The following is a 16,674-nucleotide window of genomic DNA, read 5'->3' on the forward strand; positions in this document are numbered from 1 at the left end:
AATCCCTCCCAGCATCAGAGTCTTTTCCAATGAGTCAACTCTTCACATGAGGTGGCCAAAGTACTGGAGTTTCAGCTTTAGCATCATTCCTTCCAAAGAAATCCCAGGGCTGATCTCCTTCAGAATGGACTGGTTGGATCTCCTTGCAGTCCAAGGGACTCTCACGAGTCTTCTCCAACACCACAGTTCAAAAGCATCTATTCTTCTGCACTCAGCTTTCTTCACAGTCCAAATCTCACATCCATACATGACCACTGGAAAAACCATAGCCTTGACTAGACGGCCCTTTGTTGGCAAAGTAATGTCTCTGCTTTTGAATATGCTATCTAGGTTGGTCATAACTTTCCTTCCAAGGAGTAAGCGTCTTTTAATTTCATGGCTGCAGTCACCATCTGCAGTGATTTTGGAGCCCAAAAACATAAAGTCTGACACTGTTTCCACTGCTTCCCCATCTATTTGCCATGAAGTGATGGGACCAGATGTCATGATCTTAGTTTTCTGACTGTTGAGCTTTAAGCCAACTTTTTCACTCTCCTCCTTCACTTTCATCAAGAGGCTTTTTAGTTCCTCTTCACTTTCTGCCATAAGGGTATAGCCAATTAACAACGATGTGATAGTTTTCAGGTGAATAATGAAGGGACTCAGCCATATACATGCATCTGTTCTCCCCCAAACTTCCCTCCCATCCAGGCTGCCACATGACATTGAGCAGAGTTCCATGTGCTATAAATAAGTCCTTGTTGGTTATCTATTTGAAATATAGCAGTAAGTACATGACTATCCCAAACTCCCTAACTATTACTTTCCCCCAGGAACCATAGGTTCCTTTACTAAGTCTGTGAGTCTCTGTTTGTAAGTTCATTTGTATCTTTTTTTTTCAGTTCAGTTCAGTGGCTCAGTTGTGTCTGACTCTTTGCAACCCCATGGACTGCAGCACACTAGGCCTCCCTATCCATTACCAACTCCCAGAGTTTACTCAAACTCATGTCCTCAAGATGCCATCCAACCATCTCATCCTCTGTCGTCCCCTTCTCCTTCTCTCCTCTGTCGTCCCCTTCTCCTCCTGCCCCCAATCCCTCCCAGCATCAGAGTCTTTTCACATGAGTCAGCTCTTCACATCAGGTGGCCAAAGTATTGGAGTTTCAGGTTCAACATCAGTCCTTCCAATGAATATTCAGGACTGATTTCCTTTAGGATGGATGGGTTGGATCTCCTTGCAGGCCAAGGGACTCTTAAGAGTCTTTTCCAGCACCACAGTTCAAAAGCATAAATTTTTCGGCGCTCACCTTTCTTTATAGTCCAACTCTCACATGCATACATGATTACTGGAAAAAAACCATAGCCTTGACTAGACAGACCTTTGTTGGCAAAGTAATGTCTCTGCTTTTTAATATGCTGTCTAGGTTGGTCATAACTTTCCTTCCAAGGAGTAAGCATCTTTTAATTTCATGGCTGCAGTAACCATATGCAGTAATTTTGAAGCCCCCAAAAATAAAGTCTGACACTGTTTCCCCATCTATTTGCATTGAAGTAATGGGACCAGATAACATGATCTTAGTTTTCTGAATGTTGAGCTTTAAGCCAACTTTTTCACTCTCCTCTTTCACTTTCATCAAGAAGCTCTTTAGTTCTTCTTCACTTTCTGCCATAAGGGTGGTGTCATCTGCATATCTGAAGTTATTGATATTTCTCCCGGCAATCTTGATTCCAGCTTGTGCTTCATCTGCTGCTGCTGCTGCTAAGTCACTTCAGTTGTGTCCGACTCTGTGCGACCCCATAGATGGCAGCCCACCAGGCTCCACCGATCTGGGGATTCTCCAGGCAAGAACACTGGAGTGGGTTGCCATTTCCTTCTCCAATGCATGAAAGTGAAAAGTGAAAGTGAAGTCGCTCAGTCGTGTCCGACCCTCAGCAACCCCATAGACTGCAGCCTTCCAGGCTCCTCCATCCATGGGATTTTCCAGGCAAGAGTACTGGAGTGAGGTGCCATTGCCTTCCCATGTGCTTCATCTAGCCCAGTGTTTCTCATGATGTACTCTGCATATAAGTTAAATAAGCAAGGTGACAATATACAGCCTTGACATACTCCTTTCCCGATTTGGATCCAGTCTGTTGTTCCATATCCAGTTCTAACTGTTGCTTTTGACCTGCATACAGATTTCTCAAGAGGCAGGTCAGGTGGTCTGATATTCCCATCTCTTTCAGAACTTTATATAGTTTATTGTGATCCACACAGTCAAAGCTTTGGCATAGTCAATAAAGCAGAAATAGATGTTTTTCTGGAATTCTCTTGCTTTTTTGATGATCCAGTGGATGTTGGCAATTTGATCTCTGGTTCCTCTGCCTTTTCTAAAATCACCTTGAACATCTGCAAATTCATGGTTCACGTATTGCTGAAGCCTGGCTTGGAGAATTTTGAGCATTACTTTGCTAGCATATGAGATGAGTGCAATTGTGCGGTAGTTTGAGCATTCTTTGGCATTGCCTTTCTTTGGGATTGGAATGAAAACTGACCTTTGCCAGTCCTGTGGCCACTGCTGAGTTTTCCAAATTTGCTGCTATATTGAGTGCAGCACTTTCACAGCATCATCTTTCAGGATTTGAAATAGCTCAACTGGAATTCCATCACCTCCACTAGCTTTGTTCCTAGTGATGCTTCCTAAGGCCCACTTGACTTATCATTCCAGGATGTCTGGCTCTAGGTGAGTGATCACATCATCATGATTATCTGGGTTGTGAAGATCTTTTTTGTACAGTTCTTCTGTGTATTCCTGCCACCTCTTCTTAATATCTTCAGCTTCTGTTAGGTCCATACCATTTCTGTCCTTTATCGAGCCCATGTTTATATGAAAAGTTCCCTTGGTATTGCTAATTTTCTTGAAGCGATCTCTAGTGTTTCCCAGCCTATTCTTTTCCTCAGTTTCTTTGCACTGATCACTGAGGAAGGCTTTCTTATCTCTCCTTGCTATTCTTTGGAACTCTGCATTCAAATGGGTATATCTTTCCTTTCTCCTTTGTTTTTTGCTTCTCTCCTTTTCACAGCTATTTGTAAGGCCTCCTCAGACAGCCATTTTGCTTTTTTGCATTTCTTTTTCTTGAGGATGGTCTTGATCCCTGTCTCCTGCACAATGTCACAAACCTCCATCCATAGTTCATCAGGCACTCTATCAGATCTAGTTCCTTAAATCTATTTCTCACTTCCACTGTATAATCATAAGGGATTTGATTTAGGTCATACCTGAATGGTCTAGTGGTTTTCCCTGCTTTCTTCAATTTAAATCTGAATTTGGCAATAAGGAGTTCATGATTTGAGCCACAGTCAGCTCCCAGTCTTGTTTTTGCTGACTGTATAGAGCTTCTCCATCTTTGGCTGCAAAGGTTATAATCAATCTGATTTTGGTGTTGACCATCTGGTGATGTCCATGTGTAGAGTCTTCTCTTGTGTTGTTGGAAGAGGGTGTTTGTTATGACCAGTGCGTTCTCTTGGCAAAACTCTATTAGCTTTTGCCCTGTTCATTTTTTACTCCAAGGCCAAATTTGCCTGTTACTCCAAGTGTTTCCTGACTTCCTACTTTTGTATTCCAGTACCCTATAATGAGAAGGATATCTTTTTTGAGTATTTAGAAGGCCTTGTATGTCTTCATAGAACCATTCACCTTCAGCTTCTTCAGCATTACTGGTCAGGGCATAGCCTTGAATTACCATTATATTGAATGGTTTGCCTTGAAAACGAACAGAGATCATTCTGTCGTTTTTGAAATTGCATCCAAGTACTGCATTTCAGACTCTTTTGTTGACTATGATGGCTACTCCATTTCTTCTAAGGGATTCTTGCCCACAGTGGTAGATACAATGGTCATCTGAGTTAAATTCACCCATTTCAGTGCATTTTAGTTCACTGATTCCTAGAATGTCAACGTTCACTCTTGCCATCCGCTGTTTGACCACTTTCAATTTGCCTTGATTCATGGACCTAACGTTCCAGGTTCCTATGCAATATCACTCTTTACAGCATCAGACCTTGCTTCCATCACCAGTCACTTCCACAACTAGGTGTTGTTTTTGCTTTGACTCCATCCCTTCATTCTTTCTGGAGTTATTTCTCCACTGATCTCCAGTAGCATATTGGGCACCTACCGACCTGGGGAGTTCATCTTTCAGTGTTCTTTTTTTCCCTTTTCATACTGTTCATGGGGTTCTCAAGGAAAGAATAATGAAGTGGTTTGCCATTCCCTTCTCTACTGGACCACATTTTGTCAGAACTTTCCACCATGACCCGTCCGTCTTGGGTGGCCCTACACGGCATGGCTCATAGTTTCATTGAGTTAGACAAGGCTGTGGTCCATGTGATTAGATTGGTAAGTTTTCTGTGATTGTGGTTTTCAGTCTGTCTGACCTCTGATGAAGAAGGATAAGAGGGTTATGGAAGCTTTCTGATGGGAGAGACTGACTGAGGGGAAAACTGGGTCTTGTTCTGATGGGTGGGGCCATGGTCACTAAATCTTTAATCCAATTTTCTATTGATGGGTGGATCTGTGTTTCCTCCCTGCTATTTAGCTGCAGCCAAACTATGGTGGAAGTAATGAAGATAATGGTGACTTCCTTCAAAAGATCTCATGTAGGCACTGCTGCACTCAGTGCCCCCAACCCTGCAGCAGGCCACCACTGATCCACACCTCTGCTGGAGACTCCCGGACACTCACAGGCAAGTCTGGGTCAGTCTCTTGTGGGGTCACTGCTCCTTTCTCCTGAGTCCTGGTGCACAAGTTTCTGTCTGTGCCCTCCAAGACTCTGTTTCCCAGTCCTGTGTAAGTTCTGGCAGCTTTAGATTCCACATATAAGGGATGTCATATGATATTTGTCCTTCTCTGTCTGACTTATTTCACTCAGTATGACACCCTCTAGGTCCATCCATGTTGCTACAAATGGTACTATTTCATTCTTTTTAGTGGCTGAATAATATTCCATTGTATATGTGTACCACATCTTCTTTAAGATTTGTGGTGGCTTCTGATAAGGCATACCCATACCTTCCCCCATAGGTTAGCTCAAAGTATACATGGAAGAGACCTCTCCTAAACTTTGGGGATCTGATAAGTAGCAACCATTCAAAAACTGCCAGAGAAATTGGGGCTTGTGGCCTTTGACAGACGGCTGCATGGGTGTCATGGGAGAGAGAGCCTGGAGGAGTCCTCAACACATCCTGGAGACCCCAGAGTCACAAAGAAGCTGTCATGCGGTACCATGCTCCCCAGAAAGGCTTGAAAGGCAGCAAAGAGGGGAAGCCAGGATGCCTGAAAGGGCCTTCTGGTCGAGACAATGAGACAGTGTCTGTATGGTCTGTGTGCCCAGTAGATCCAGGGTGCACATACACCAGTGAACAGGGGCCCCTTCGTGTGGAGGTCATGACATGATGGAAGCTCAACCCAGAATTTAGCTGTCTCCCAGGGGTAAGGACAAGGGAGAAAAATCCAAAACTAACTAAAGCTTAAACCTAAATGGTTGAAGAATTACTATGACTTTTCTGCCAGGAAAAATGTGAGCTCAAAAGACAGATTAAGTTGAATTACAGAAAAATAGTCATATTTTCAACACTCTCACAGATGTGACTTGAAAATATCATCCCTGCTATTTCACTAACCTGGCTTCTGATGGAGTTACTTCATGACCATGTCTTCTTTCCCTTCCTCAAGAAGCCCAAGAAGAAGTTAGCCCCCACATAAGAATGAGCCGCACAGAAACAGGAGAGTCCTCCCATGTCTTATTATCCCAGATGCACCAAAGCCAAGCAACCCTCTGTGGAAGGCTCCATAATTCAAAGCTCCAAAAGGGAAATGGTCATACGTTTTCTAATTCCAAGTGTGCTCTTGACCTCATTTTGCAAGAGCTAAGCATCTAGTCTTGGAACATGGAAAGGAGGAAAAACAAATGCAAAAGGCTTGATTGTTAAAGTGTCATCTCAGGCTTCATCAAGAAGTCTGGCCATCAGAGCTTTATTTCCCTGTGCCCAAGGTTCAGAGTCCTTCACCCTTCAGCCCGCTGAACAAGTAAGTCTGATCAAGGCACAGACTGGCGGCCTCTCCAATTTCAGCTAATAGCCAACATTCAGTTCCTGAGCAACCAGAGCCATGTAACAAAGACTTGCTTCTCCAAGCTTGATCCAGTCTAATGGGCACCCTAATCCCTCTGAAGACCCAAATCAGCACGGCAAAGTCAGAACATTTAATCTCCCATTTTCATTCAATAAGCCTAATGCATTTCATGAATATGGATAGCAAAGTTGACAACAATCATTCTAAGCCTGACTCTCTGTGATGTTAGGAGAGTTGAGGAGGACAGAGGATATCACTTGTGTTCTCTCCCCAGGATGACCAGTTAAATCAAATACAAGAGCCCGTGGTCAAATTCCTTTATCACCCAGGTTACAACGTCAAACCTTGGGGTCACTATAGGGAACTATACACACACCTCTACAAAAGAAGTCCATTTTTTAAAACAGGCCTTCATTGCCTATGTCAACCAGAAGGTAGCCATCCTAGATGGTGTTGAAAAGAATTTCTGCATTAGCACAAATCATTAACATCAAGGTCATAACGTAAGAACCCAACACTGGGATTAGTGTAGGCTTCGAGATGATGTCTGTGAAGATATTTTGTGACCTCTAAAGTTGACCATGATCAATGCTCTTGTTGATATTGTCAACGTCACCAGTTTGACCCCCGGTGCTGTTTCCCCATAGCTCAACATCTGCAGAACTGGAATGATGAGATGATGATTGTCTAGTTCTTTAATTAATGTTCTAAGATTTCAAAACTAAACTGAGTCCATCTGCTCACATACACATTAACACAAACACAGATGTAATGGACAAGGGCTCACACCTACACGTAAACCAGACAAACCCCTAGACGTGCAACACCCAACTCAGAACCTACCCCACCCCACGCACACTAAGCTTTTCATGCCCCTCAAAACCACAAAGACATACACCCACAGCCAGCCACCATGTTGATTCTGCCTAACTCTACACTCTCATGACAAAAAGAATCACTTAATTATTTCCACAAGTGGAGCACTGGGCCTTCAGCCTCTTGTTGACACTCCCTGCAGTTCTGCCTCCATGTCTGTCGAGGGATCATTACTCTGCTTACTCTGACTTCAAGCTGGACCAGCAGAAGTGGGAGGGAAAGGAAGACCTTTAACTAAAATGCTGAATTGCTTCCAAAAGGCCCAGTGAGTAAGTGTGCCTGAAATCTGGCAGTCAAGCAGATGGTGAACAGAGAAGGGTCAGGACCTGACAATTTGACTATTCGCCTGTTCCAGATGGAGGGCCCAAGTGAGGTGGGAGACTTGTGGGAAATGTCTTTCCAAATTCAGAAGCCTAAGGTATGTATGTGGGCCCATGACTTAGTCCTCCAAGGACAGCATCACCCCATAACCCATGTAGAAAGCCCAAACAAATGGAATCTATCCAGTAGGGTGAATGAAAGACAATCAGAGTCTTCAAACCTGGGAAGAAAACAATGAGACATGGCTAACTCAGAATCTGTGATGATTCCAACAAGGCCTGGGCAAAAGCTTGTCTTACCTTCATTCTGCTTATGTAGACAGTTTTGCTCAACAAAAGTTCCAACCAGCTACTTAAGAGAAAAACTATTTTTGAAGGCCTTCCCAGGGCTACAGAAGCATTCATCAAACTACAGACACTAATCTTAGCTATCTTAAATTCAATTTTAAAAGTATTTTGGGGGAGCCTACTATGTGCCAAAGTCAACCTGCTTTCTAGTTACTGTGTGAGTTTTCATACACAAAGTCATATTACTTTCCAAATATTCTATATTTTGAACTTGCTGCTAATTCAAGCTGGTTTCCCATGCCTCCGTGAACGTAAGAGAGGTGCTCACGTCACTGGGCAGGTTGATAAGCTCCTTTGGGGCACTTGTACTCAGCAGTGAGCACTGAACCAACTTCCAAGCACTGTTTGGACCCAGGCTGGGGAGTAGGAGGGGGCAGGGATGATGATAGGACCATCAGGGGTAGGAAGGCATTAAATTAGACCTCAGAGAGAACTTCCTGTCCTGTAGATTTCAAGGAAAGCCAAGAATTTCCCTCTGGGAAGAGATGAATCTTTTTCCTTTGAGTAGGAAAACAGGTCCCTTGTGGACCAGGAAAAAGACCTCTTGGGAAGAAGGAAGTATAGGGGGCAGGCAGGGAGGGCTTCTGGGAGGGGGCTAGGGTCTCTTCCTCCCTGAGGAGGCCCTGGAGTTCGCCAGACAAGTCTCACCCTGGGCTGTCCCCCCTGCAGTGCGCATCGAGGGAGGAGGGTGTACCCCCGAGGAGACCACAGGAATGCCAAGCAGGGGAAAGGCGCCCGGAGCCAAGGGCTCCGGCAACGAGGATCCAATATCGGCGGGTGACTCCAGCCCCCGTAACAGGAGAGACCGTAAAGTATGTGCTCTGCTTCCCAACCAGCAAACACAGCAAATAACCAATTACTCCAAATAGCTAACAGATTTCGGCTCTGATTTCCCTCCCCTTGCCTCCCCTGTGCCTTCACTTGTCATTTGATGGGCGATTTGTATTTGCTCTGAGAAAATGAGAGAAGGAATGACTCACAAAGGAAGGTCCAGATTACACTCAGTGACAGGCATCAAACCTCCCTAATCAGAACTAATGGGAGTGGGGGGAGGCCGGGCTGCACTGGCAACACATCTGAACCAGAGATATTTTTAAAGAAGTACAGTTTTGTTACTTTCAAGTACGTACAATAATTCTTGCTGAACCAATAGTGCCAAATACATGTCCTTAAGAAACCTACTTTAAGGAGAAGATAAGTACTTTCCTAATTAGCACGTTTGATATCTGCAAAAGTACAGGTAAAAAGACTTCTTGATATTAAAGTTAAAATACTCCCCCTGAAACTCTCAAGGTCAGAGATGCAAGCACATTGCACTGAGACAAACTGTCTTGGCTGCCTTCTGGAAATGCTTCCTCACTTGGGAGCCACACCCTGTAATTGATTCCTTTGCTCAGAAAACCTTTGCTTCAAAGTCTTTGGATAAATTCTTGTCAGTATCCATGAGCTGCAATGAAGCATTCCCCCAAACCTTGGAATTAAGGGAAATAGGGCTGCCCTCAGAGAATCAGACCATGAAATCAATGTGGGGGGGGTGGGGCGGGGGGTTCAGAGCAAGGAGAGGCTTCTACACTGAGCCTGAACCATAGTGGGTAGACTGTACTAATACATCTAGGGAAAGACTATGTCAGGGAAAAAACAACCTGATCAGTCCTGGAAATAGAAAAGAAGAGGAGTAAGAGTTGACTGTTCCTATCTGTTTACACCAGCATCACCAGGGGGATGGTCCCCAGCTTAGGGACTAAAGCTGCCCGTACCATTGGAGATGGATGTTTCAATCCATTTTGGACTGCTGCCCACTCAATTTCAGATCCCAGTACTCTCTCTCCTCATTCTGATTCTTTACTCATCTCCATTCACAATTTGACTTCCCAGTTGCTGAGCCTTTAGAGAGACCACAGGCCAGATCCCAAGATCACATCCTCCAGACAGAAGTATTTTTCACTGTCAAATCATAAACAGGCAACCTTGGTTTAGAAACTTGAATAATATGCATCTAGCCCCAAGAAAATTGACCCATCAAGTGTCTAAACTCACAGTGTCAAAGGTCTGCACAGCCAAGACTATAAAAATGTCCCGAAAGCAACACACCTGCCTGGTCTTTCCCTTCTGGGAAAGAGTCAGCTCTCCTTTATTTAAGAAACTCCTATATTGGAGTCCATGCACAAGAACTGTGGCTCTGACCTAGCCAGCCAGCATCTGACCGCCACCACCACCACAGAAGACAAACTGCTCAGCCCAGGAGGAAAGCCTCTGATCCTGTTCTCCCTCTTACTTCTCTCACCTTGCCGGATTCCTGGCTGACAAAGTAAAATTACGCAACTTTAGACTGTTTCTCTCTTCCTTTCATCTGAGTTTGAGATTAGAAGGGGCTTCCGCGGTAATGGAAGTGCCATCTGAGCTCCTGGTACTTGACAAGCAAGGGCTTCCCTGTGTAACAACAGGAAGAAAAGATGAAGCTTCAAAATAAGGGGGATAATATGAGGACGAAGGCAAGTGTTAAAGAGTTGATTAAAAATGGAAGAAAACAAATGATCAATTTATGGTCTCAGGAAGTCTCCAGAGGGTCTCACAAACAAGAAGTTAGAGTACTGGTCCTGAAGGAAATAGAATGTGCATGAAGACATCATGACTGTCAAACTGAAAACTCTAACAGAGACCCAGCAAAATGGCAAACTGGAGGACCAGAAAAACTCTCCAAGTGGGAACACCTAAATTAACAAATAATATATGTTTAAAATCCTTTTTAAGTGGCTGAACTGATGGGAATATAAAGAAGATACTTGGGTGCAAATGAAAAAGCAAAAAGCCAAAGAAATAAGGAGCCAAAATGCAAATTGACTGTGGGGTCCAAGAAGCCCAAGCCAAACATTCAGTTTTAAGTGAATCTGGATTTGTAATATTTCCAGGCATTTGGTAAAAGTAACACATGTACTCCCTGAAAGAATGTGACTTTCATCCAGGCCTCAAAGAACTCTCAGATAAAGTTCCAAGGAACATGAGTTCACAGTCAGAAATAGTGAAACATAATGAACAAGGCACCATGAGTGAAAGTCAGTTAGAAACAAACAACTGCAGACAGACCTGTTGTGACAATAGAAAGAAGAATTATCAGAAATAGAATTTTAAGAAAAAAAAAACCGTTTAAAAACTAAAAGGCATTAAAAATATGGCAAGGGAATAAGAGATTTTCAAAAATCAACAAGCAGATTTGGGGGGAAAAAGAGAACTTTTAGAATAAAAATATTAATACTGGGACTAGGAACTCAATAGATGGGGTTAGCCTTTAGAAGCAACTTAAGACTTAGTGAACGAGGACCTACTGTATAACACGTGGAACTTTGTTCAATGTTATGTGGCAACCTGGATGGGAGGGGAGTTTGGGGGAGAATGCTGCTGCTGCTGCTGCTGCTAAGTAGCTTCAGTCGTGTCCGACTCTGTGCGACCCCATAGACGGCAGCTCGCCAGGCTCCCCCGTCCCTGGGATTCTCCAGGCAAGAACACTGGAGTGGGTTGCCATTTCCTTCTCCAATGCAGGAAAGTGAAAAGTGAAAGTGAAGTCACTCAGTCGTGTCCGACTCTTAGTGACCCCATGGACTGCAGCTCACCAGGCTCCTCCGTCCATGGGATTCTTCAGGCAAGAGTACTGGAGGTTTGTTGCTACATATCATTAAAAGATTGAATTCTCTAGGAAGATAAAAGAATGCTACAATTGTACCTAATAACACAGCATCAAATATATAAACAAAAAGTAGACAGAAATCACAAAGAAGAACAAACATAAGTTAGGAATTTCTAAAACATACTTTTAAACAATTCAAGTGTCAAAAAGAAATGACAGTAATAAGAAAGTACTCAGAACTAGAAAACAACAAAAATATCACGTATCAAAACTTGTGGGATGCATAAAGCAGTACTTAGAGGAAATTTTATAGCCTTAAATGCTTACATTAGAAAAGAGGAAAGTTTGAAAATTGATGAACTAGACATCGCACTAAAGAGGTTAAAAATATAAGAAGCCCTCTAAACATCAAAGGAAAAGGTTAGTCACTCAGTTGTATCCATCTCTTGCGACCCCATGGGCTGTAGCCCACAAGGCTCTTCTGTCCATGGAATTCTCCAGGCAAGAATACTGGAGTGGGTTGCCATCCCCTTCTCCAGGGGATCTTCCCAACCCAGGGATCGAACCCAGGTCTCCTGCGTTGCAGGCATATTCTTTACCATCTGAGCCACCAAGGAAGGAAAGAAAATAATAAAGGAAACAACTAGAAGCTAGAAAACTAGGAAACCATAGAGCTAAATCAGCAAGCTAAAAATTGGTTCTTTGAAAAGATTTTTTAAAATCTGACAAATTCTGGCAAGAATAATAAAATATAACCTTAGGAATGAAAGGGAACATAAATAGAAGGTGAAGAAATTTTTTTTTAAGTAAGAGGTTGTTATGAAAAATCCTATGTCAATAATTTTAGGAAGAAATGGATAAATTCCTATAAAATATAAATCACCAGAAGTGACTCACATAGAAACAGAAAATCTCAAAGGTCCTATAAACATTTTTAAAAATTGTATCAGCAGTTTAAAATATCCCCAAGAAGAACACTAAGTCTAGACAGTTTTACCAATGAATCTACCAAAACCTTCACGCAACAGATAATGTCAGGCTTTTGTCATTTATTCAGAGACTAGAAAAAGAGCAAATATGCCTCAAATCATTTTATAAGATTAGTATTATCTAGACACCAAAACCTGAAAAAAACAGTATCAGAAAAAGAAGTCCCAAGCCATTATCATTCATTAAAAATTGATGCAAAAAAATTCCTAAGCTAAACTGAACCCAGCAATGCAGAAAAAAGATAATATAACATGACCAGGATAGATAGTTTCAGAACTGCAAAGTTGTTTTAGCAGTAAAAAAAAAATAAAAATAAAAATAAAACTATTAATGTAATTCACCACATTAACAGATTAAAAGAGAAAAAACATACGATCACTTCAACAGATCCATAAAGAACATTCAATAAAATGCAACATCATTCATAATAAAAACTCCTAGCTTGCCAATAATCACTCAGCTTATAAATTTCATGGTGGCGAAATATAAATATTCCATTTTCAATTAGATCAAACAAGAATACTCTCTATTATCAGTTATACAGAGTATTAAACTTATGGTCCTAGTCAGTACAGTCAGACAAGACAAGCAAATAGTTAAAAAAGAAAAAGAAATTAAAAGTACACAGAAGAATCAAAAATTTTAAAAAGCCAGTTCTTTGGATGAAAAACAAACATAAAATAGAGGAAATGCTATTAAGCCTAATGAAGCAAAAAATAAAATAGCATAAATTACAATATCAGGAATGAACAGATAAAAAAACAGAACAGATACAAAAGCATTTTCTTTTATTATAGTAACATGTGTAAATCCATACCAACATAATAAACAACATCTGATGACATCTAAGGCACCAAATTGACTGAAGACGTAGAAAGTGATCAAAGAATCTCCTCTCAAAAATAGATGCTGGGCCCAGTCTTATAAAATGAGTACAGAGCAGACACATCTTACCCAATTGTATAAAATATGTATTCCTGAAGATCTCCTATAATTCAAAACTCACATCATATAACCACCATTTTCAAGAAAAGATGATAGGTATCCTGTTTACCAGCTAAACCATAAATACAATTCATTTGGCCACCACCTTTTAAATTACATGACTCTTAATCATTTTTAAATTTAGTTTGATTCACATTATTACACATTTTATACACAAAACAAGGCTATTAAAATACCATGCAATTTCCAATTTGCATGATTCAGATTCATAAAGAATCCCTCTCATGTATTTTCAAACCTTTAAACAACCATTCTCATCTCTTAGAGACTGTTCAAGAGCACAGAAAATGAGAGTACACCTCAGAAAATATTTTATGAAACTCATTTAAAACCCTGATAGCAAAACCTAACAAAGACAACCTAAAAGTAATACATATGAACAAATATGCAAAAATCCTACATAAATAATAACAAATCTAAGTCAATAACTAACACATACCAAAACTTCTCCTTGCAAACTTCCCCTTAACCAGGATTAACAAAAACCAACCATTCTCTCTGCTAACAATTGAAGGTCCAGAGCGGACGAAAGCCTGCAGCTAATCTAATTTATCCACTGCAGCTCCCAGGGATGAGCCGAATGTTCACCAAGAACTGTTTGTTCCCAAATCTGCTCATGCCAGTTGTATTAATTTTGTAATTGGATCAATAAGCATTATAAATACATATAATTTGAATTTTAAAAGAAAGGGCATTTTATCTATGAAAATTAATTTAGTTATTGATGTTTTTAATTTAGCTATTGATTAATTTAGCTAAATTGATGTTTTTTAATGGTGAAAATTAAGTATAAGTGAAGCGACCAAAAAAAGGTGTGAGGGGATCTTAAACATTAAAAGAACTCCACATTCACGTTCTTTTGCACCTACCATTAAGATCTCAAAAACTTTAATAAACCTAAAGGAAAAATAATAAGTAATACATTTTAGATGTGTTTTATACCAGAAGGACAACATATCCCAATAGCAGATTCAAATTTAAAGAGGCCTTGGCATATATCAAATGATTGTCAAATGAAGATACATGGATATGATTAAAAAGAAAATGTTTATGGTACTTATATTTGACTTTTAATGAGTTCCTATTAAACCAACTTTTTCAGTTAGCCAACCAACTACCTATCCTGATTGACTGCATAAGAAGACTTCATTTGTAGTCAGTTATAATACCATGACCATTTGACTGATTTGGGTTTACCTCAGGAATGCAGGACAATTATATGTATCAATATATATATTATGAACAGAACAATGGAAAACAAAATGATCATCTTGATAAATGGCACTGGATAATATTAAACTCCCATGTCTAATTTTTAAGCTATTAATCTTGTGGCTCAGCTGGTAAAGAATCTGCCTGCAACGCAGGAGACCTGGGTTCAATCCCTGGGTTGGGAAGATCCCCTGGAGAAGAGAAAGGCTACCCACTCCAGTATTCTGGCCTGGAGAATTCCATGGACTGTATAGCCCATGGGGTCGCAAAGAGTCAGACACGACTAAGTGACTTTCACTTTACAAGATCAAAAATATTTACCTGAAACTACCAATCATTATCATAATTAATTAATGGGAAAATGACAGAGAATTTCTCATTAGAATCAGTAACTAAATAAATTTGCTCACTAGCATCTCAATTACCAAATGTTATTCTGAAAAAAGGAATAAGGTAAAACTATTACAAAGAAAGTGACATATTTATTATTGTTTGAAGAAAACAATCTTAGCTGCTTGAAGAATTCAACTGAATCAATTAACCACTGTCAGAAGTAACAAAGGCACTTAATAAAGAGTCTGTTTCAAAGTAAATATACAAAAAAAAATGTTGTTTTCCATATTCTAGCAATAACCAGCTAGACAAAATAATAAGAAAAAAAAAGATATTCCATTCGGGTAGCAAAATAGGCTATAAAATGCCTAGGAATAGACTTAACAAGAAATGCACTAGACCTATTTAAAGTAAACTAAAAATAACTCTTCTAAGGGACATAAAATAAGACAATTATAAAAATTAAGAAATTAGGACTTTCCTGGTGATCCAGTGGTTAAGAATCCACCTGCCAATGCAGGGGACACGGGTTCAATCCCGGTCCCGGAAGATCCCACAAGCTGCGAAGCAACTAAGCCCAGGTACCCCAACTACTGAGACCCACACACCCTACAGCCCATCGCCACTGCAGTGAGAAGCCGTGCACCACGGCAAAGAGGAGCCCCACTCGCTCAACGAGAAAACCTACACGCAGCGACAAAGACCCAAGTGCAGTCGAAAACAAATACAGAATCTTTCAGTCTTTTTTTAAAAAAGAAATTCAATGTCCAGGGATGGGAGAAGAGTTAAAACTTTATGGATATCCACACAGTGGAATGACAGGCAAGCATTTTGTAAAGAATATAAAGATATGGAAAAACATCTACGATATACTTTTAAGTAAAAGAAAATTCAGATTTTTAAAGTCTGATAAGATTCAGATTTTATTTTTTAAGTATTAATGTGCATAAGAGATATCTATAAATACAGGCACATCAAAATCTTAAGTGTTCCTCTCCAACTGGTAGGAATACAGGTGGTTTTAACTTTCCTGCCTTATACTTTATTGTGTTTTCTGTATTTTCTACAACAGATAAATCAGAAAACAGTTAAAATATAGATTGCCTCCTCCTAGAAGCCATAAAGCACCCAATACAGCAATGCCTCCTCTTGACACCATGAATGAAATTTTACTTTCAGGAGGTCCTATATCTTAGGTTCCCCCTACGGGCCTGGGGCTCCCCTTGGCCCTCAGCATGAGACTTCGGGAGTGCATATTGAAAGCTAGACACAACAGCCATCTTCCTGGAAGGACCCATGACCCTTAAAGAAAACACCCAGGAAATCAGCCCTGGAGGACAGCAGCAGCACTGACGGGAACTGCAGGCGTGAGCTGCGGCCAGCAGCGCGCGCACCTGCTGGGGACGCCAGGTTCTGCAGTACCACAGGCCTCTTGCCCACAGAGGCCTCTCATGTCCTGCATCCCAGCGGTCAGGGTCCCGAGACTTCCCCGTTTCCCCCGGCCCACGCAATCCCAACCAAGGCCTCAGCCCTCACGCAGGGAAGCAGGATGAAGGTAAATCCCAGGATGTACCAAGCCCCATCTGTTTCTGAGAATCTTCCCTTAGCTTTCTCCCCACCCCTCCATTACTGCACAGGGCAGCTTAACTGTTTTCTGCCAGGGCTCAGAAAACTCCTTTCTTCCCCTCCCACCCCCACCTCCTCTGCTCCCTTCCTAACTCCCTAACCCCACCCAGTCCCCCCGGGGAAATCAAGGTGCCCACAAATAGGTAAACAATACATACATGAAGACTGGATGGAGAAGATGCCATGTTAGTGGGGGCCAAGCCCGAGAGACCATCTGCAAACTACAAATTAAACACGCTGGTTAGCAACA

The 16,674-nt window shown here is 41.4% G+C and overlaps 1 protein-coding gene across 21 annotated transcripts in view; it reads right to left on the minus strand.

Moving 5' to 3' along the window:
- Positions 1-16,674, minus strand: part of DYSF (dysferlin) — a 223,026-nt gene that overhangs the window by 43,372 nt on the left and 162,980 nt on the right. For 12 of the 21 annotated variants that reach the window (XM_055539677.1, XM_055539693.1, XM_055539689.1 and 9 more), the window contains one exon: positions 16,583-16,645. The exons of the other annotated variants lie outside the window; for them this stretch is intronic. In XM_055539677.1, coding sequence (XP_055395652.1) covers positions 16,583-16,645 — 63 coding nt within the window. The remainder of the gene's footprint in view (positions 1-16,582; positions 16,646-16,674) is intronic. 21 annotated transcript variants of the gene reach the window in all.

This window comes from Bubalus kerabau, chromosome 11 (assembly GCF_029407905.1).
Source record: "Bubalus kerabau isolate K-KA32 ecotype Philippines breed swamp buffalo chromosome 11, PCC_UOA_SB_1v2, whole genome shotgun sequence".
Classification (NCBI taxonomy): Eukaryota; Metazoa; Chordata; class Mammalia; order Artiodactyla; family Bovidae; genus Bubalus; species Bubalus kerabau.